Source organism: Lissotriton vulgaris, chromosome 4_1 (assembly GCF_964263255.1).
Source record: "Lissotriton vulgaris chromosome 4_1, aLisVul1.2, whole genome shotgun sequence".
NCBI lineage: Eukaryota > Metazoa > Chordata > Amphibia > Caudata > Salamandridae > Lissotriton > Lissotriton vulgaris.
The window spans coordinates 1,261,412,749-1,261,434,505 of record NC_141691.1 but is presented as its reverse complement, the minus strand read 5'-3'; the positions used below and the strand labels follow the sequence as shown (position 1 = coordinate 1,261,434,505).

Here is a 21,757-nt window from a genome sequence, read left to right as displayed (position 1 = left end):
AAGCATTACTGAACCAGATGTTGAACACCATACTCGCTTTGAACCACAGGATGTGGTATGCATCAATGGCCAGGGTATCGCCCCTGAGTATCAATATTTCACATTCTATTACCCCACACCCACGTTCAAGGGATAAGCGAGTATTGCTCGCACACTGTGGTTGCCATGACACTTCAGAAATATTATATTAACTCAATCTTTCCCGCAATGCTTAAACTTAATAGGCACGGCCAGTGTTTTTATAGTCTATGTTTACATCACAGGTTTGGGTATATATTAAAATGAAGTAATTTTTCTATCTTCAGAAAATGCTGGAATGATTCTGAGGCTCCACGTAGATACATTTTTACAGGCAGTCAAGCACTCAAGGCAACCACACCTTGCCCCTTCTCTGCCTCCATCTAGAAACTGCTGCTAGTGGGATGGCAGGAGAGAAGATGGGTTGTTTTTCTGTCCCTGACTCCACCTTTGTCCTCTTCCAGGTATTTCCCTGCATGGGACTCACTGAGTCAGCTAAAAGAACCAAACCAATAAGAAGCAAGGGGTGGTTAAAAAGGGTCACAAAGCAAACCAAGCTAGCTAACCACCAGAAGCTAGGCAATAAAATACGAAATTAATATAGAGAAAAAGTACAAAACTATATGAACCACAGGCATCTAATTGCTTGTTTCTTTCAAATCCTTTTTTCTCTCCATTTTTTTTGGGTGTCTCCAAGAACAGAGGGGCATATTACCAAGGGCCATTATCGCCGCATTAGCTGGACTTTTTACCGCTAATGCGGCGATCATTTCATCGCCCTATTACCAAGCTGTCGCTAATACCAGTTAGCGACAGCTTGTGGGTGATAGCGGGCATTTAGGGGCCCACTTTGCATGTCAGCGATAATTATCGCTAATGACATGCAAAGTGGGCGTGCCAAGATGTTAGCGACTGAAAACAGTCGCTAACATCGCTATCTCCGATTACCAACTTTTGGAAATATTCGCGCTAAGCTAACACCTGCCCCTGAGCAGTTCTTAGCCATGTTATCCAATGATAGGTGGATAACATGGCTAAGAGCATTAGCTCGGTAATGCATGAATATCGCTGACTTTTCAGCGATATTCATGCATTTCGGCCGATTTTTATCGCTTAGGAGATAAACCTTGATAATAGCAAGGCTCCTAAGCGATAAAAATAGGCGAAGCACGGCGATAAAATTATAGCCGCTAACCAAGCTTAGCGATAATTATCGCTTGTGCTTGGTAATATGCCCCAGAAACACTTACCTCTCATGTCCTTCTCCAGCTACAACAAGCAGCCATTTCCTCAACTCTCTCTTCATTCTTCACATCTTTACAGAACAAACCCAGAGAGGGCGTTCCAGCCAGGACACCATCAGACTGCAGACTAAAACCTATACATTCTTTACTCTATGAACCCAGGACCTGGAACACTATCCTGTAGTCATCAGGACCACCTCAACGACGCTTCAATTTAGGAAAGAGTTGAAGACCCCCTTTTAAAGGAAAAGTACCTCACAATGTATTAACTAACAGTCCACCAACAAGCTACCTCTCCAATGACTTGTTAACTTTATGCTTTTCTTTCATTCTGTACAGCGCTCCGCTGCCTTTTGGCTAGGTCATGCAATGGAAATACCACATACATACATACCAACATCCTCCCAGTTCAACACATGACTTCTGTATAAGAAAAATAAAAAAAACACTTGGAAAGCATCTTGCAACTGTGCTGAATAGTCCATGTAAAACATTTGTTTAAATTTTGTGTTTATTTTGTTTGGCCTGTGTGAACCTGAATCCGTTTCTGATGCGATGAGTGTTTAGCTCTGATTACATGGGAAGTGCGCATGCCTTGACAGACGAAAGCCTGCTAGTCGACAGCATGCTGCCACGCAGCAGCCACGGATGAAAAGGGTGACCATAATTAACAAAAGCTTTGCAGTGCGGTCTACCATTTGAAAGTTTCAGATCCTCGTGTCTCATAATTCGCTGAAAACTACAATGCGCCCGAGACTGGCTTCAGCAGATAACACCCCTACGGTAATTACTGAAGATGAAAGGGTCATGGCGGCGGCAGGACACCACAGCCTGGAGGCACGCTTTTAAGGTGTCCTTCCGCCCATTTACTTCAAGACACTACAGGGGGGTGGGGGTCCACAATATGGGGGGAAGGGCATTCTTGAGTACATAGATGTGTTTTTGGCACTTCAAGCTTTTTGTAGAACCTCAAATAAATCGGACGAAATAAACCGTTACACATGTGAATGAGTATTAAAAGTGATTTTGCGTAAAATTAATATCTAGTATTTATTAATGGACCATCTGGAACTAATGCCACATTTCAACAAGCAGTTGCAAAGTCAACATGTCTTACCTTGTCACTGTTATTTTTTTAGCTATGCTGCATACACCATCATGACAAAATAAGATGAAACTGCCTTTGACGCGGACAGTCATATCATTTTGTAAAGTGCGTACCATGCATGGACGCACCTACAAAATGGAGATGTTTTTCATCTTTTTTTATTTTCTGCCTTGGACTAGCAAATAAAAAAAAACATTTGTTGGCAAAGCCAATAGTTCTCGCCTATGCTAGATCTATTGGCTTTGTCAACAGTTTTTTTTAGCATTGACAAACCCACACAACCCTCGTGTTTTCAAGAGCTCTTGGCTTTGTCAGTGTTTTTCTTTGGTTTAGTGGAGGGATGGGAGATATGCCTGTGGTGATATAAAAGGCATCGCGCACGAAAAGGTCAGTAGATCACTATTGGACAGTCATGACTGGTGCAGTGATGTTTGACTATGGTGACATAAAAGGTACCAGGTATGAAGAGGTTAGCAGACCACTGTGTTCCATCAGGGCTTGCGTGCTGATATCTTTCTTGGGTACTTTAAACAATACCAGGCACGAAGATGTCAGTAGATCACTTTTACACAGCCAAGCTGGAGCGGTGTGGTCTGATACAGAAGGCCCAAGGCATAGGAGGACAGTAGATCACTGTTTGACAGAGGGCCAGTGTGAGGATGTCTGTCTAGGGTGCTAGCAATAAATGCAAGGTTTGATGAGGCCATTAGATCACTGTGATTCAGTCAGGGCGAGAGCGGTGGGGTCTGCCTTGAGTGGTTAAACAGTACTAGGCACGAAGACGCCAATAGCCAGACCTGGGCAGTAATCTCTGAGTAGGGTGATATAAAAGGAATCAGGTAGGAAGAAGCTAGTAGATCAATGTTGCTTCATCGGGGCAGTGAGGGCTGGCTCTGTGATGTCTGATGATGGTGATATAAAAGGCACCAGGCATGAAGAGTCTGGTTCATCACTGTTATACAGCCAGAGTAGTGAAGTGTACCTGGGGTAGTATAAACCGTACCAGACATAAGGCGGGCAGTAGATCACTGTTATATAGCCGTGGTGAATGCAGTGATGTCTGATTAAGTCAATATAAATGGTACCAGCCAAGAAGAAGCCAGCATATCACTATTATACAGACAGGGTCTACACAGTGATGTTTAAATTAAATAAGAAAAAAACCACAGTTGATGGACAGAATGCTGAACAATGTCATACATTCACCCCAGTACAGAGATCTGGGCCTAAATCCATCATTTTTTTTGCACTCCACACCACCCCAGTTCAGACATGTATGACATTGTTCTGCATTCTGTCCATCAACTGTGGTTTTTGCATTTGTCACCCCGAGTGGGATGGGTATGCTCAGACGTGAGTCCCATGCTCTCCACACCACTGGATTCAAGCAAGCCAGGCTGAAGACGGCTGGAATGCCAGAAACCTGTCCTCGGAAGCTTGTTTCTGGTCCAGGGAAGGCATGGTGTGGCACTTTGGGCTGGACTGTTCCCATGAGGCACAGGGTCAGACTGATTTGCATATGGCCATGTCTGAACTGGGGTGGTGTGGAGTGCAAAAAAACTATGGATTTAGGCTCAGATCTCTGTACTGGGGTGAATGTATGACATTGTTCTGCATTCTGTCCATCAACTGTGGTTTTTGCATTTTAAATTAAATAAGAGCCACATTCCGCAGCAGTCTGATGCGCTATAGTGCACTGGGAGCAGCAGTAGCCCTTTGGATGTTTGCAATTCACCAATACAGCCAAAAGCCTTTGAGTCTGGCAAGTCTGCTTCTGATTGCGAAGTGATTCAGAAAAGGGGGTGGTGATGAACAGAGTGTCTAAATTAAGCAGACCACTCTTACCCAGTCCAAAGATCAGGGCTTGATCCATCACCGTTATTTATCTCACTGCACCATCCCAGCTTAGAACCTGGCTATATGCAAATCAGTCTGTCCCTGGCCCAGTGCATCATGGGAACAGGGCAGACTAAACTACCAAGCCAATTCTTCACCAGAAAGGAGACAAGCGAAGTGGCATGAGCAGGTATCATGCTGGGGCTCAATATTGCAATTACAAATATAAAAGATACAGCTGTGATTTGTGCACATGTTCTGCTGAGGTTAAAATTGATCTGGTCAACTGTATCACAATAATGGCTGTGTTTTTTTACAAAAAGGGTATTGGGCTCAACGTCTTTGCCAGCATTAGGGAGCACGTGGCAGCTAATTTGCTTCTGAAAGGAATGAGATGTAGCCTAACAGTGAGAGCTGCCAACTTTGGAACTGGGTAACCAGGTGCAAGTCCCAGTGTTGGCACAACAATCAAGGCAAGTCATTGAATATCCCCGTGGCTATAATTTTACCTAATGTAATGTAAGTGGTGCTTATGTAAATGGTCCCAATGCCCTTGGACCGAGTAGCATAAAATAAAAATAAAAAACAGCAAACATATTTCAAGATTGGAGTGATGATCAGCCATGATAGGGAAGGGATGAAAGAAACAGAGCAGCTAGCCTGCTACGTAGGGCCCAGCTATCATTAGTGCAGCAGGTGCAATTGCATTGAGGCCCAGGAGTGTGAGGGTTTCACAACACCCCAATTATGGGGAGCAGAGTTTTCTAGTCCAATCCTGTATGATGAATTTGCTCTTTTCTAAGTCTCACAGTTATTGTGGATCATAATTTATAGAAAAAGTGTCTCTGAAATGATCTCATAAACGCTCCATACTGAGCTCAGCCCGACCCCACCTGCTCTCTCACTCATTGTCTTGAAGTTTTGGAGGCAGGCCATGATTTCAAATTATTTTACTCTTGAGGGGTCAGAGCAAATAAGTGTGAAGACCTCAGCGGTCGCGCATGTCAACATTACATTTCTACATGTGATTTATATAATACTCATTTAATTATGGTATATGTTGTTGGCGGGCTGTTAGATTTGTAAGGATGTAGGATGGAAAGTTAATTTGGTAATAATTAAATGTTATTTATTATTAATTGTTAATTCATTATTTAATTGATGTTTTATTATGTAAAATATGGAATACTGATTTATTTTACTTATATTTTAGTTGCGGGCTGTTAGATTTGTAGAGGTATAGGATGGGAACTGAATTAAGTAATTATTTATTTGAAGTTTAAATATGTAACTTGTGGAATACTTATTTACTTTTGTTTTATTTTAGTTGTGGGATGCTAGGTTTGCAGACGTCTAGGGTGGGAAGTTAATTAAGTATTAACTAGTTAACAATTAATTGTTACTTGTTAAATAATTATTTAATGATTTTAAATATGTAAATCATGAAAAGCTATTTTTTTAGTTATAATTATGAGCTGCTAGGTTTGTAAGTGTACAGGGTGGGTATGTACATAATAATTAACAAATATTTATTAACTGGTCATTATTTATTGAACAGTAATTACATACCACTGGTTAGAGGCGGCAGACCCGAGAGCAGAGGACGGCCCGGGACCAGGGTTCGATTCCCGGCGCGGCAGGTTTCTGGACCAGGGTCAGCGGACTCGATAATTCTCTCGCCTCGGTGCCCACTCTGATCAGCGATCACACTCGGCAACTCTGGGCATTAGCTTGCCTCATCTTCACTAACGGCCCCACCAGACCGCCGGGGATGCCTGGTCTCACCCTGGAGATACCCATTAAGGGACCATCTCTCAGGGAAGCCAGGAAGGGTTTCGCAGCGGTCGAAGCGCCTTGGGACCCTACGGGTAAGTAGTGCGCTATATAAATGCCAATACATACATACATACAGTTTTTGTAATACATATATTTATATATATTTTATGTTTTTTCATTAAGAGTTTAGTATTTTTCTAATTTCATGAGTTTGCTCATGCGTTTGAATTAAGGTAATTCCCCTACTCTTGTTTAGAATGCAGTAGAAATAGCACAATTTACCTTCTCACAGTTCAACACTTTCCATACTATTGTGCTGTTCGGAGTGGGAATAGTGATTATCACTTCTCCAAAATCTAACACTTTCCCCACTTTTGCAGCGACTGTAGTGGGAATATTCAATTTTGCCTCTCCAAAGTCCAATGCTTTCCCTATTGTTACTCAGACTGAAATGGGAATAGTAAATTGCACCCCTCCAAAGTCCAACACTTTTCCTAATATTGCAGTGACTGGAGTAGGAATAGTAAATGTCACATGGCCTTAGAATAACAAAAGAGAGGGGCCAAATAAAATGTAGGTGAAGGGGGCACACAGCCCCCTTCCTTGAGCCATTAATAGCCCTGGGGACTGCAACCACCATACAGGCTCCCTATGTCCCGGGGTGTCCACCCTCAGGACATAGTTGTTTGCTGTCACTTGGCGGGAGCTTTGACAGTTCGCTTCAAGCGAGAGCAAACAGTACGTTGGCCCCCCAGCAGGCAAGAGGAGGAAAACTGCTCCCACCCGCTGGGAGCGGACTTTTCATCTGGTTTGACAGCGGGCAGGCAAACAGATAAAAGTATTGCTCCCACTTGCAGGGAGCAGCATTTTTGGCTGCTCCTTGTATGTGAGAGCAATGCCGGCTCCCGCTGGAAGTGGGGAACCGGCAGGGACCAAGGGGGCATTAGACTCTCACCCTAGTCCCCAAAAGTGCACAATGGGTGTCCTGGGTGGGGCCAGGGCAGAAAGCAACAAGGGGCCAGACCCCGGGGAATAGGATCACAGGCGCCAAAATAGGCCCAGGAAGGGAGGGGAACGTGCCCCCCTCCTCTTTTATTAATTGGCCAGGCCTTGGGTTGAGGGTCCCCAGGACCAAAATCAGCCGCCTTCCCCACCTCGCCGTGTGCGTGGAGTGGGGCAAGATGCTTATGGGTAGTTGGTTGCAGGGCCTGGCTTGTGGACAACACCTGCCATGCAAGGCTGAAGGGCGTGCATGGTGCAGGGTTGAGAGCCTATGGGGGGTTGGCCACAGGGCCTAGCCAAGGCTGTTTGGTTAATTCACATCGCAAAGGAAGGCACGTGTCTATAATCCAAGTATGCTATATATTCTTTTTAGCAATTTTTTAAAATAAATTCGAACATTGGAATGTTGGGAGCTCCATTGAAAACAATGGAGTGTTCTGGGCTTATAATGGCTGGTATATAAGCCTGAAGCTCCAACATTCCAATGTTTCTTTGTTCACAGTTCTGGCAGTGAACAAATGCTTCAGGGAGCCTGAGGGGACTCCAACCCCCTCACGCTTCCAAAAGTCTTTGTTGTTTTTTTAGAACATTCTTTCCTCTAGTGACAGAATGTTCTAATAGCCTTATAGCCCTTCGTAGATGGGCTATACCGCTATTAAAGTCCCTCTCCCCTGTGAAAGGCCCTCACCTTCGGCTCGAGGTCTTTAACGCTGGAGAGGGCCTTTAATAGCCGGAATAGCCTTCTACGGCGGGCTATAAGGCTATAATATGTGTGTGCAAAACCTAAACTTGTTTACTTTTTGATGCGATAAAGTAAATGCACGTGTTTTAACTTACAAATCAGTGGTGTCTTTTAAAGTTTAACTATTTGAAATTTTCACTCCCAAATATGCTACACGCCACAACACCTGTCAATGTAAATCAGTTATGACTATTATGCTTATTACTGTCATATTTGGACACGAGTCCTCCAATAAAAACTGTTGCAATCAGTGTTTGTGCCGCTTTACAGCATTGATACAAATTAGGAGATGAGCGAAAAAGTGCTTTCTCCCCTTTGTGCACTCTCACATTTTTGTTTTCAGGCCTTGACAATCGTGATCATAAAATCTTGAGACGCTCAGTAACAACTACGCATGCAAAACGGGCACAAAAGCAATTTTAACATATTACTTCTCATACTTGCCCACTAAGGTTGAGATCAGGCATATAATCAGGCCAGAGACCCAGAGAAAACATTATTTGCAACCTTGTTTTAACACTCGGGCACATTAACTAATACTTCACGCAATGCAGGGCATCAAGCAAAGTAGCTGCGCTGTAATGCATGAAAGAGAGAGAGCAGAAATGCTCCATATTTACAAAGATATGGAGCATTTCTGCTCTGCCCTTGCTCTGGTGCATTGTAGGCAGCCTAGGGCCAATACAGGCACTCTTGCACCATACAGCAAGGGTGTTTGTGTATTGGGCAGAATTATTTTGGTGCAGGAAAGGGCACATTCCTGCACAAAAACAATGTTTAGAGGCATTTCTTCTTTCTATGTTTGTTGCATGAAAAGAGGAAATAACGAGGAGAAATACAGATATCCCTCCTTCATACACCTCTCTGTGGAAGGTGTGGCCTTTTCACACATTTCCAGGATTATTTGCTTCAGTAAATCTGTGAATGTGCCACAATGCAAGGGTGGATACATGGGAATGTCATGCTCCACCTAAGGTACACCTTTCACAACGCAAGAACAACACAAATGCTTCATAAATCTGGGTCTAAATGTTGAAGGCCCCCATAATATTTTACTTCTAAAATATGATATTCTATTATGCACAGAGTGTGTGTTGGTTGATCAAATATTAAAACTAGGGTAGTAAAAAATCTATAAATATTGAATTTCAGAAAAGAACACTTGGACTTTTTTGTTCATTCTGAAAAATCAAATTGACTTTCCTATTTAGTGGTGAGATGAGCTCTGCCCTAACAGACAATGCTGATTCATACCCTTTAAATGGAAATAAATATGGAATGGATTATGTGTGTGAACAGCTGCATTATTAATTGACCACCTTAGGTCCCAGCCAGGTCCCAGCCGGAACCATTTACTCAATTAGTGTTGACCACGCAACATGTTTTAGTCATACGTTTCGTCTGGGCTTTTTTCTCAGGCTCTACTGAATGAAACCTTTGCTTTTTGGAATGACATCACTTTGCCTAATCGAATCAAGGCTCAGCCCAACGGAAGAGGGACAAAGAAGGTTTTCACAGTAAAGAAACAACTAGATTTCAGTTCTTTCTTTCAACAAGTTGAGTTTGCAATTGAATCTAAGATTCTGAATGAGAGGTATTCCACAGACGAGACCCTACAAGAGAAAAGGATCCGTCACCCATGGTAACCAAACCTCTAAATTTGAGATTCTAGTTGTTAGACCAGAATTGCATTGCACCCTAGAAAAGTGCGCTAATATGGCCAGCAGAAAATGTTTGCCAACAAAGCACTGCTTGCCCATATTCGTTCAACAACTGAAAGCAAAAAACCTCAAACACTTCCTCAAACCATAAGGCAGAAAGAAAGGCAATCACTACAAGCGGAAAGTAGTACAGGGCAGAAATATGCCTTTGTTGCCATCTCCTAAATGTCCAGAGGCATCTACTTGCCCTTGCCTTCTCAGGTATCTTGTAGAGCACTGCACTCATCACTGAATGTAGCCACTCAACCTCTTCCCAAAGTGGGATTTGAAAAAAAATGTTTGTCGGCTAGCCGAATGTGAGGTAACACAAATGGAAACCTCACAGTGAGATATAGGGTAGCATTGTTTCCAGTCCCCATTCTAGCCCCACCCACTCTCACAGTAACCACTTGGACCACCTCATCATATTTACCTCAGTGGCAAAGTTTTCAATCTATTATTAACCCATTTTGCTCTACCCATACCGTAATCCACATGAACATTGACATTCCTCACTGAACACCAGTCACCCCATCCAAATGTGCATTTCTAACTTTAATTCCTTGTGTCTTAAAACAAGCCACCATCTCCTTGCTTCGCCTCTTATGATGCCTTCAATGATGCACTTCTGAAGACCCTTGACTCGCACTACCCATAATTTGCAGACCCGCTTCTCCATTCTGCTGTAAATATTTGGATACGTCCTTGTTTGAGCTAGGCTCTCATTCTTTTGAACGAGGCCCAATAACTTTGAAAGGTTCAAATGCCCATGTGACATACCTCGTTGATTATTAGGCACGCTACGTGTAGCGTAAGAACATCAGATTCCATTGCTCAGAACCTGGTACCCTTGAGGAACCGTAGCTGTATAGTCCAGTGTCAAATACCAGAAGAGACCTAGTTCCAGGGTGCACTCCGCACCGAAAGAGAAAGATTTAACATCTCACTTAAAATGAGGATAAATCAAAAGAATATCTGAAAGTTACACATTTCCAAGCTACCTATGAGACTCTGTTTATAATGGCACTGGCAATGATGCAGTGATAGAGATCAGCTCTATAGATGAAGTCACAGCTGAAGAAAGTTAAAATACTACTGTAGTTTCCTGCTGATGGGAACTACTTAGGGAAAAATTGGGAAACTCCAGATATTGCAAATCAGCAACAAGGGCAATAATGAACATCCTTAGAGGAGCCATATCACGCCAGTGAGAAATATGATGCCCAAGCTTCCAGTACATGTCAGGATCAAATGTAATATTTTGACACTGGTTCTAATTTTCTCTTTGGTGGAACTCTAGTGTTTGAAGGAAAGGCTGCCACTCTACAGGTGAGGCCGAATACTGCGGTCAGATAATAAGAGCTCACTAATGACCCAGATAGCAAAAAATAAGAGCATTTCCAATTCAGGTCTGTTAAATGGAGAACCTAAACAAATAGGTCAGATCAATGTGGAATTGGGTACCAAAACAAATGTGATTCAACCACCAATGGTTTCGTTAGAAAGGATCTCAAAGCAAATGTGTTCAGTTGGGGCCAATTTCTCTCTTTCGTGCCGATATCGTGCATGGTAACATAAGGGTTTCAGTGTTATACAAAAACACAATGGTGATGAACTTGATTTTCAAATTCCAGCAGACCAACCGAATTTGAGAACGTTTTAGTTGTTTTAATTGTCCACTGGCATCCCCCAAGAAAGAATATGTATAAATCAACATCACAAAAGCAAATGTATCAACATATGCAGTGTGATATAGCATGCCACATGAAGATCCTGAAAGCTATTAGGTGAACAGAATTGTATACATTTCTTACCTGCCCTACAAGGTGAAACAGCCCTTTGGCAAAACGTAATGAAGTCTTATAAACTGTATCAGCTGGGGGGAGGACATCATGGTAAGAATCTGTTTTCTTGTTACATCTGTAGGCTATTTTTATGACCCTCTTAATGTATAGCGAGGGCCTAAAAACACATGGACAACCGAGTGCTTCACAGAAATGATGAAATACATAAATGAAAAATCAAGAGTGTCAGATAATTATTCAAAAACAATATGAGCCTTACGTTAGATAACATGGTGGAGGTAATACAGTCTTTCAGATATGAGTGGTGTAAATAGGTTTTCATGTTTCTGAGCTCTTTGAGTAGATGGGTCAAAAGCTTTAGAGTTAGACGGGAGGTGGTTTGGTTAATGTTTGTAGATGTATTGACTTTCAGTAGTACTTGGATCATTTGAGACTCGATCTGGTATGTCTTTTTATTCTTGTGGGAGGTTTGTCTACAAGCATCAATAAAATTACTATAGGGAGTGAAGGTAACCGGTCAGTCTGTCTGATAAAAAAGTAACCCTGCTGTATTTGCCCCTTCAATTGTTATGCTTTTACTGGCCTTTTAAGTTTGGGCACTCAGCAATCCAATTATCCTTAATAATATGGTAGAAAAAACCCTGGCATAGGATGTAACAAAACTCCTCTTTTCCCTGTTGGGAATGTCCGTAACTGTCTCATACAGCAGACCACATCGGATACTGACAACTGTATTCTTTTTGGCTACTCTGTGCCCCTCACTTCCCCAATCATACTGTTTGTTCTTGTTTTCTTGCTTTGAGAACCCGTCTCAAGAGAGGTAATCCTCTTTGCGCATTGGAAGACTGAGTGTGACAGTCAAATACAAAACACATAACACAGTCCATAGCTACTATCATTTGACTGCTTTGGAATCTCTTACAGAACACTGAATTCCTTCAAAGCATTGGCAAACAGCAGTGAAGGAACAAAGTAAGGGAAGGACTAACACACTAGCAAGCTTAATTTAATAATGCCATAACTAACTTTGAGAGAAAATTACAAAAAACAATTTGATGGACAGAATGTAGATCAATGTCTTACATTCACCCCAGTACAAGGATCTGGGCCTAAATACATCCTTTTTTGCACTCCACACCACCCTGGGTCAGATAATGGCTTTATGCAAATCAGCTCTGACCCTGTGCCCCATGGGAACAGTCCAGTCCGAACTACAACAGCCATATCTTTCCCAGACCGGAATCAAGCATCCGAGGACCGGACCGGTTTCGAGGTAACACCTCTCATCAGCCCGGCTAGCTTGACTCCAGTGGTGTGGAGGCTCTGGGACCCACGTCTGGGCTACCCCAGTACACTCAGGGAGAAAATTACAAAAAACAATTTGATGGACAGAATGTAGATCAATGTCTTACATTCACCCCAGTACAAGGATCTGGGCCTAAATCCATCCTTTTTGCACTCCACACCACCCTGGGTCAGATAATGGCTATATGCAAATCAGCTCTGACCCTGTGCCCCATGGGAACAGTCCAGTCCGAACTACAACAGCCATATCTTTCCCAGACCGGAATCAAGCATCCGAGGACCGGACCGGTTTCGAGGTAACACCTCTCATCAGCCCGGCTAGCTTGACTCCAGTGGTGTGGAGGCTCTGGGACTCACGTCTGGGCTACCCCAGTACACTCAGGGAGAAAATTACAAAAAACAATTTGATGGACAGAATGTAGATCAATGTCTTACATTCACCCCAGTACAAGGATCTGGGCCTAAATCCATCCTTTTTTGCACTCCACACCACCCTGGGTCAGATAATGGCTTTATGCAAATCAGCTCTGACCCTGTGCCCCATGGGAACAGTCCAGTCCGAACTACAACAGCCATATCTTTCCCAGACCGGAATCAAGCATCCGAGGACCGGACCGGTTTCGAGGTAACACCTCTCATCAGCCCGGCTAGCTTGACTCCAGTGGTGTGGAGGCTCTGGGACCCACGTCTGGGATGGATATGGGCCCAGATCTTTGGACTGGGGTGAATGTGTGACATTGATCCACATTCTGTCCATCACCTGTTTTGTTTGCAAATTCCGCCATAAGTGCGCTGGGGATGCTCAGACGTGGGTCCCAGGCACTCCACACCACTGGAGTCAAGCTAGCCGGGCTGATGAGAGGTGTTACCTCGAAACCGGTCCGGTCCTCGGATGCTTGATTCCGTTCTGGGAAGGACATGGCTTTTGTAGTTCGGACTGGACTGTTCCCATGGGGCACAGGGTCAGAGCTGATTTGCATATCGCCATTGTCTAACCCAGGGTGGTGTGGAGTGCAAAAAAACGATGGATATGGGCCCAGATCTTTGGACTGGGGTGAATGTGTGACATTGATCCACATTCTGTCCATCACCTGTTTTGTTTGCAAATTCCGCCATAAGTGCGCTGGGGATGCTCAGACGTGGGTCCCAGGCACTCCACACCACTGGAGTCAAGCTAGCCGGGCTGATGAGAGGTGTTACCTCGAAACCGGTCCGGTCCTCGGATGCTTGATTCCGTTCTGGGAAGGACATGGCTTTTGTAGTTCGGACTGGACTGTTCCCATGGGGCACAGGGTCAGAGCTGATTTGCATATCGCCATTGTCTAACCCAGGGTGGTGTGGAGTGCAAAAAAACGATGAATATGGGCCCAGATCTTTGGACTGGGGTGAATGTGTGACATTGATCCACATTCTGTCCATCACCTGTTTTGTTTGCAAATTCTGCCATAAGTGCGCTGGGGATGCTCAGACGTGGGTCCCAGGCACTCCACACCACTGGAGTCAAGCTAGCCGGGCTGATGAGAGGTGTTACCTCGAAACCGGTCCGGTCCTCGGATGCTTGATTCCGTTCTGGGAAGGACATGGCTTTTGTAGTTCGGACTGGACTGTTCCCATGGGGCACAGGTCAGAGCTGATTTGCATATCGCCATTGTCTAACCCAGGGTGGTGTGGAGTGCAAAAAAACGATGGATATGGGCCCAGATCTTTGGACTGGGGTGAATGTGTGACATTGATCCACATTCTGTCCATCACCTGTTTTGTTTGCATAACTAACTTTGAGGCCTGTTAAAAATATGACTCGATTTTACTTAGCCTCCTTAACTGTCCTTTGGCTTGCCTTTGGCCCAACATTCAAGTGACTGTAATAACTGTCTCTGTAGTCAATAATGTTACAATGGATATCATTTGGAGAAGCAGCTTTTTGAAGAGGGTTTATGTTTTTTCCTAGTTGACTGTGCTAGAGCTTAAGGATATTTCAAACAGGGCTTCACATCCCTGGGCCTGAGAAGGAGCAGCTGCCTAAGCTGGCTTTTCTGTACTTGAGATGTTAGGGTTATGAGGCGAAATCGTCTTTGGAAGAGTTGGGCTTAATGTCTAGGACCAAGAGGCAACAAAAATACACATACAGATTCCCAACTTTAACATTCTTGTTGGCGAGAGCGGGCGTTACAGTGCATTGGGAGTCAAGCACTGCTCCCCCAGTTGCCAAAGGGTGGTCTAAAATTAAAACTGCCCAAAATGGAGGGTGCTGCACCACAAGTGTTCTCATGAAATGGTGAGAAGACAGTGAATTTGGATCAGCAGGACACAATCTTACTTTCCCTGGTGGGGTCAAACGATGATAACCCGCCTTGAGCTACTTGGTAATTAGAAATATTTTCCAACCAAAATCAGCTGGGATACCCACTCCTGTCTGCTGTTGCTACTACACAGACAAGCAAGGAGGTCCCAAAACAATTACCTACATTTAGGGAAGAAGGATATGGGAGGGCAAAGAGGAAGATCATGATACATATCCCCATCCACCTTAAAGATGAAAATGTAATATACTGCAATATCTTACACATTCTGGTAAGTAAATCAGATCATGTAGATTGGAAAATTACTCCTGCAATGTCAATATGATACCTGTAGTACTGTAAACTTTAATGCTGAGAGTGTAGACTTGCACCTGGGACTGGTTGGTTGATGGAGTTATAATTTACGCTACAGGTGCTTTCCAGCTTATCGAACATACAGTTAGTCTCAATGTGAATTTTGATAAGTGCACACGTTTCAATACGTTTTGGTACTTAGAAAACTTTCAATAAACAGATTTTTTTTAACGTTGCAAAAGTGCACTAACCTCAATATAGGAAGTTTATCTGAGATTTCTAAGTATTATTTTGATTAGAAAACTTTGTATATGAGGAATAGGGGTCTGAAAGTTGAGTAGGATTTCTTGGGTATGCGGTTGAGTAACACGTTACTTCAAAACAGTTAGGTTAAGAGGAAAGTATCAACCAAGGCCCTATCACAAGCTGGGTAGCTTTAGGTGAATATACTGGGTGCCATGAATTAATCATTTCAGACAGTAGTGCTGCATCGAAATCCCCCCTTTCTGTGCTAATCTCATGGAACAGGGTAATAGTCTTGCGGATTCATAACATTCTGTACCGTACACCCTTGTCAGCAGAGATTAACGCTCCCATTTACCATTAGCTATGAACAGGTGGCAAATGCAAATAATGGATCTTGTGCAGGATGTGGGGGTCAGTCAAGGAGGTTAAAATGTAAAATGTCCTCAAATAAAAATAAAATCTGACATATAATGTGGTCAGTCAGGAAGGTTAAAATTGAAAAGTGTCAACACAAAAAAATAATATCTGATATAGGTTGTGGCCTGGCCTGCTATTGAGTAATATTAAATTCCACCAGGCAAGCTATATTTGCGCAGCCAAGAATTCCACCTTGGGATACCGCTCCATCCAACTTGAAATCAGGCCCTACGTGAGGTGCCCTTCTGAGAAGGACTCCAGTAGGAAAGTGCTCTCCCCTTTGGCAGCACCATCTGAGCACTGAATTCAATGCCCATTCTGCTTACGGAACTATTAAGTCTACGTGGCCAAACCTATTTGCCTCAAGCCCTTATGAACAAGGTCCAAGAGCTACTTTGAAAACAGCATAGCAGCATATAATTTCCATTGTTTTATCACCCCCTTCCCTCATATTTTGGTAAACCACTTAATCTTCCCTGCGAACAAAGAGAGAGTTTGTTACAGTGGTCTTAGATTTGCTGCCTGAAACCACACTCATGAGAAAAACCATTTTTAAAAAGTAGGTAAAAAGCTTCTTTAATTCACTAAACAAGTGTTACAATGTATGAGGATCCTTGTGTAGCCAATCCCTAAGGATGGATTGTCCTACCACTTGAGGCATTATTCATCCCAAGACTACTTCATGCCTAACTGTCTCATCTTTTAGCCATAAATGACCAGGCCAGCCGAAGTATCACTTTCCCCTAGCCTATTTTACATAGTACTATGTTTGTTTGTTTTTGTACTTGTATAGCTCACAGCTACCCGCAGTGGGTTTCCCGGTGCTTGTACGAATACCGCAAGGGAACCCATCCTGGCTTTCCCTGTGAAGTATCCACTCCTGGGCACCCCCATGGTGAAGACCAAGCATCCCTCGCCTTGTGGGAGCAGTTGTGGAGACTAAGCAAGCTATTGCCCAGAGTTGCAGCGTGGGACCCATGATCAGAATAGGCATTGCCTCACGAGAATATCCAGTCAGGGAAATTAATGAGCCTGAGATCCGCCTGAGATATGCCAGGGCAGGAATCGAACCCTGGTCCCTGGCCAGAGGTATGCATCGAGGTCTGCCTGCTCTAATCATTGAGCCACACTTCTCCACAATGCACAATGCCACAATATATGGCACATTTACTTAGATAAAAAAAAAACAAGAAAATATTGCCATTTTCAAGACAAGCACTCCATATCCAGTACTATGTATTCACCTGCTTCAAGTCCAGGGTGATGGTGACCCCATGGTACTCCCTTCCATTCTGAATGCTCGGGCTTTGCCACCAGTTGTTTGTCCCGTCAATGGCATTTGTGATAGGATGCTTTTCTGTAAAGAGAAACCCCATTAAACAATATAGTAATCTGAAAAGGTGATTAAACAGTGTGTATCAGGTCAAATACTTTAAACAGACCAGCCATCTAAAGAACACAATGTATGAGGTGCAGTTTGAGAGTCCTCACATTGGCAGTTTATCATGAATATGGTAGTACAGGCCTGGAATACCTACTACAAATGTGCACCAGTAGCTGGTTGTAGGACATGTTCACTTACAAAAAAGTCTGATTCTCCGCATGGAACAGCACTACAAATCGTTTAGCTTGGAAACAAGACAATAGTCTCCCTGTGATCCATTGAAGACTAACACAACTTCAGAAAACTGTGCCCCTGTCCCTCACCAGGAGTACAATTTTCACTATGGTACTTAATTTTTGCAAAGTTAAGAACCAATAGGGTTTTTCGCTGAACTGTAGCTTTAACTTTGTGTTCGACCAAACTATAGCCAAAATGTAGGTATTCATCTTCAGGTACATACTTTTTTCTTTGCGAATTTGAAACAAAATTGTTAAAGCTTGTATTCATCAAATACAGATTCAGAAAATAGATGCACCTTAGGCCCACATGCATCATTGTTACATTTTGCGATTTCTTAATTGCGAAAATTAAGGAATCGCAATTAAGAAATCGCAAAATGCTATGCATTAAAAAATTGCAATATTTTTTGCGATTCTGTATTTTTCCTTAATTGCGATTCACAATTTGCGAATCGCAATTAAGGAAAACACTTCCCATTGATTGCTGTGGGCCAAAAGGCCCATAGGAATGAATGGGAAGGCATTCACATTTTGTGAATTTCAAATTGCGAATCGCAAAATGTGAATGCAATTTCAAGGGTGCTGGGGGGGGTCCAAAGGACCCCTCCCTGCACCCCTGAAATGTAACTTTAAATCCAATTTACACACACACATGCCCCAAGGTCATGTGTGTGTGTAAATTAAAACTTTCAAAAATGCAATTTGTGCATATTTGAAAGTTTTCGGTAAATTACCATGAAGTTCAACTTCATGCTAATTTACCCCTTCCAAATTGCAAATTCGCTATTTAAAAATAATCATGCATTGCATTTAAGAAATCTCAAATTGCGATTTCTTAAATGCAATCGCAATTTTAGAAATCGCAACATGGTTGCGATTCCTAAAAGTGCGAAATGCATGATGCATTCCAAATTAGTCAATTGCATTCGCAAACGGACAAAAATTGCGATTCGCACCGTTTGCGAATGCAATTGACTTTGATGCATGTGGGCCAAAGGGCCACATGCATCATTGTTTGATTTTGCAATTCCTAATTTGTGATTTTTAGAAAATCGCAAATTAGGAATTGCAAAATGGGATGCATGATTTTTTCCCCATAATATTTGAGAATCTGTAAAAATCGCAATTTTTACCGAATCGCAAATATTATGGGAATACTAAATTGCGATTTCGCAATTCCCAATGATTCCTATGGGCCAAAAGGCCCATAGTAATCAATGGGAAGGCATTTTCAAATTGCGATTTTCTTTTTTAGAATCGCAATTTGTTCATGCATTACATGGGTGCAGGGGGGGATCAAAGGACCCCCCCTGCATCCCTGTAATGTATTTTTAAGTGCATGTTTCACACACACATGTCCTAAGGACATGTGTGTCTGTAACATTACACTTTAAAAAATGCATTTTTGTGCATATTTAAACATTTTCGCAAATTACCACGAGGTTCAACCTCGTGGTAATTTGCACCCCCTATTTTGAAAATCGCAAATTTCAAAACAATGATGCATTGCTTTTAAGGAATCGCAAAATTGCGATTCCTTAAAAGCAATCGCATTTTTGGAAATCGCTAAAAATAGCGATTTTCACAAAAATGCATGATGCATCCCAAAAACGTATTTAGGAAGTGCAAACGGACGAATTTACCGATTCGCACCGTTTGCACTTCCTAAATAGGTTGATGCATGTGCCCCTTAGTCTCTAAATGTACATGCTGCGTTTTTAAAGGAAACTGCTGTTTGTTAACAATTTATTGTTTTCCAACTTTTATGTATTAATTGACCTATAAATGATACATGAGTATATGGGATATCCAATTTTAACATATATTTACCCAAAACATATACTACTCCTGACCTCTGTGCCCTTGTGGGGGTGGTGCGTTGAATCGAAGGAGGTGCCAATATAATGTTATAATTAAAACCGAGAAAAACGTGCCCTCAGGTATGCTGTGTAGGTACCTTTATTGATTTATTGCCAAATTCTCATGATGCATTTCGACCACAAAGGGTCTTGTTCGTGATCTTGACCTATATCCTTTATGGTTGATAAGTGTCATGAGGAATTTGACAATAAATATGTCTTTACAGCATACCTGAGTGCATGGTTTCCCCGGTTTTCTCTGTATGTGTGAAAATCATATATATATATATATATATATATATATATATATATATATATATATATATATATATATATATATATATATATATATATATATATCGTCTATAAAGGCACAGAAGAGTCTACCAGGACATATATTGAGGTACTTAACAACAACAACCTCAATCTCAAGTTCACAGGCGAATTTAGCACAGAAACAGTGAATTTTTTAGATTTTAAGGTGTTCGCTGCTGATGGAAGACTGTGCATGGTGCTGCACAGGAAACCCACCGCAGGGAATTCTGTGCTACACGCAGCTAGTTGCCATCCGGGAAAAACAATATCAAGTATCCCATATGGCGAATTTTTGAGGATAAAGAGAAACGGCACACGCCATTGTGACTATGAAACAGCTGCAGCAGAAAGCAGCAAGAGGTTTGAAGCAAGGCGCTATAGTAAGACAGCGCTCATAGAGGCTAAACTCAAAGCTGATCAGCAAGCCGAGAAAGATCTGATATCTGGGGGGGGCTGCCAATGTAGCAAGAGCGAAAAAGAAGGATGTGGAAACCAACAGCCTGAGAATGATTATGGATTATTCATGTGACGCCCTAGAAATTAGGCAGATGTTTGCAAAGAATTGGCACATCTTAAGATCCGACCCAATTATTGGAAAGGATCTTCCGAAGGCGCCCCTTGTTACTTTTAGGAGAGCAAGATCTCTACGAAGTAGCCTAGTTCAGAGCCATTGTGAGAAAGATGATAAAATGTCGCTGTTTGGGAAATTGGCGGGATTTTACCCATGTCTGAAGTGCAAAGCTTGCAAAAATAGCATAAAGGTGTTGGAATACAATATACCAGGTACGAAAGAACCAAAGAAAATCAAGAGTCTAATGAATTGTAGCACTAGCCACAAGGTGTACTGTCTGGTATGTCTGTGTGGCTTGTGCTACATTGGAAGCACTATACACCCCACTAAGATCAGGATCTTGGAACATCTCAGGGCCAAACAGAACAGGGACCCCACCTATCCGGTGGCAAGGCATTTTGAGATGTTTCACCAGAGCAACAGAGATCAGTTAAGTTTCTTCTGCATGGATCAGGTGTCCGCGGATCTAAGAGGTGGGAACAGGCTATTACAGCTACGTAGATTAGAATCACGGCACATAATTGACAATCAGACAAAGAGACCAGGGGGTCTTAACAGTGGAGAAGAGTTGGCCGTGCATCTGTAATTTTGCTCGGAGTTATGTGTGAATCTTGTGAACAGTGAACATATCCAAAGTTTGGGTGTGCCCATCCAGGGCGCAATTATTCTTTTCACTCTTTATATCTTTCCTTTTTTGTATTATATTAATGTTATTTTTTATTTGCCCATCCAGGGCTAAAAATCAGCAATATTGCAATGTAAATAGACAACAGAATGGAAAAATTGCCCTCTTAAAAATGGTGGACTACCTGACTAAAGGTAAACAGGATGTCCTTTGTTTATGTTAATGAATGTTGGATATTTAAATCTGCCGTATGACAGCGCCGGCCACTATTGATAAAGGCGGCAGCCGAAATGCGTTTCGTGGTGTACTGTTGAGCCCAATAAAAGTTTGGGTCACGTTCCTGTGAGTGCGTTCATTTGTACTGTGAAGCTGTGGTCTCGAAACCCAGCGCGGTGTCCGTCATCCCGCATACAGAGCACACGGTCGTGAGTGAAAGGAGTCTGACGGAAAGCGAGCATGATATATATATATATATATATATATATATATATATATATATATATATATATATATATATATATATATATATGTGTGTGTGTGTGTGTGTGTATATATATATATATATATATATATATATATATATATATATATATATATATATATATATATGTATTTTGCTACGTCAAGACTGAGTGTCAACATGAAAAGCAGACAAGTGATACAGAAAGAGACAATGAAATATTGTAGCTGATTTGCCCGAACTCCAGTCTTACCTTTGGGATTGGCGCTGTTCTGGTCACAAACACGGCACTGTGCATTGCGTATGGGCCGGCCTGGCACATGCTCCACAAGTTTGCAGAACATCTCTGGTCCATTTTCACCACAGGTGGCATTGGCGGTGATGTGTGCATTGCTGGCAAGATTTAGAATGGCAGGAAACAGACCTACAAAAAAAGGCATGCATTAAGATATAGTCCACATTATGTTAAGATTCTGTATTATTAAGGACATTTGCTTTTCCCATACTGGGG

The 21,757-nt window shown here is 42.4% G+C and overlaps 1 protein-coding gene across 1 annotated transcript in view; it reads right to left on the bottom strand.

Annotated features, from left to right (window-relative positions):
* The window catches only part of LAMA1 (laminin subunit alpha 1), a 533,346-nt gene that overhangs the window by 383,424 nt on the left and 128,165 nt on the right, over positions 1-21,757 (bottom strand). The window contains exons 2-3 of the mRNA XM_086965467.1: positions 21,500-21,670; positions 17,038-17,150 (exon numbers count right to left, since the gene is read on the bottom strand). Of these exons, the coding sequence (XP_086821593.1) occupies positions 17,038-17,150; positions 21,500-21,670 (284 nt within the window). The remainder of the gene's footprint in view (positions 1-17,037; positions 17,151-21,499; positions 21,671-21,757) is intronic.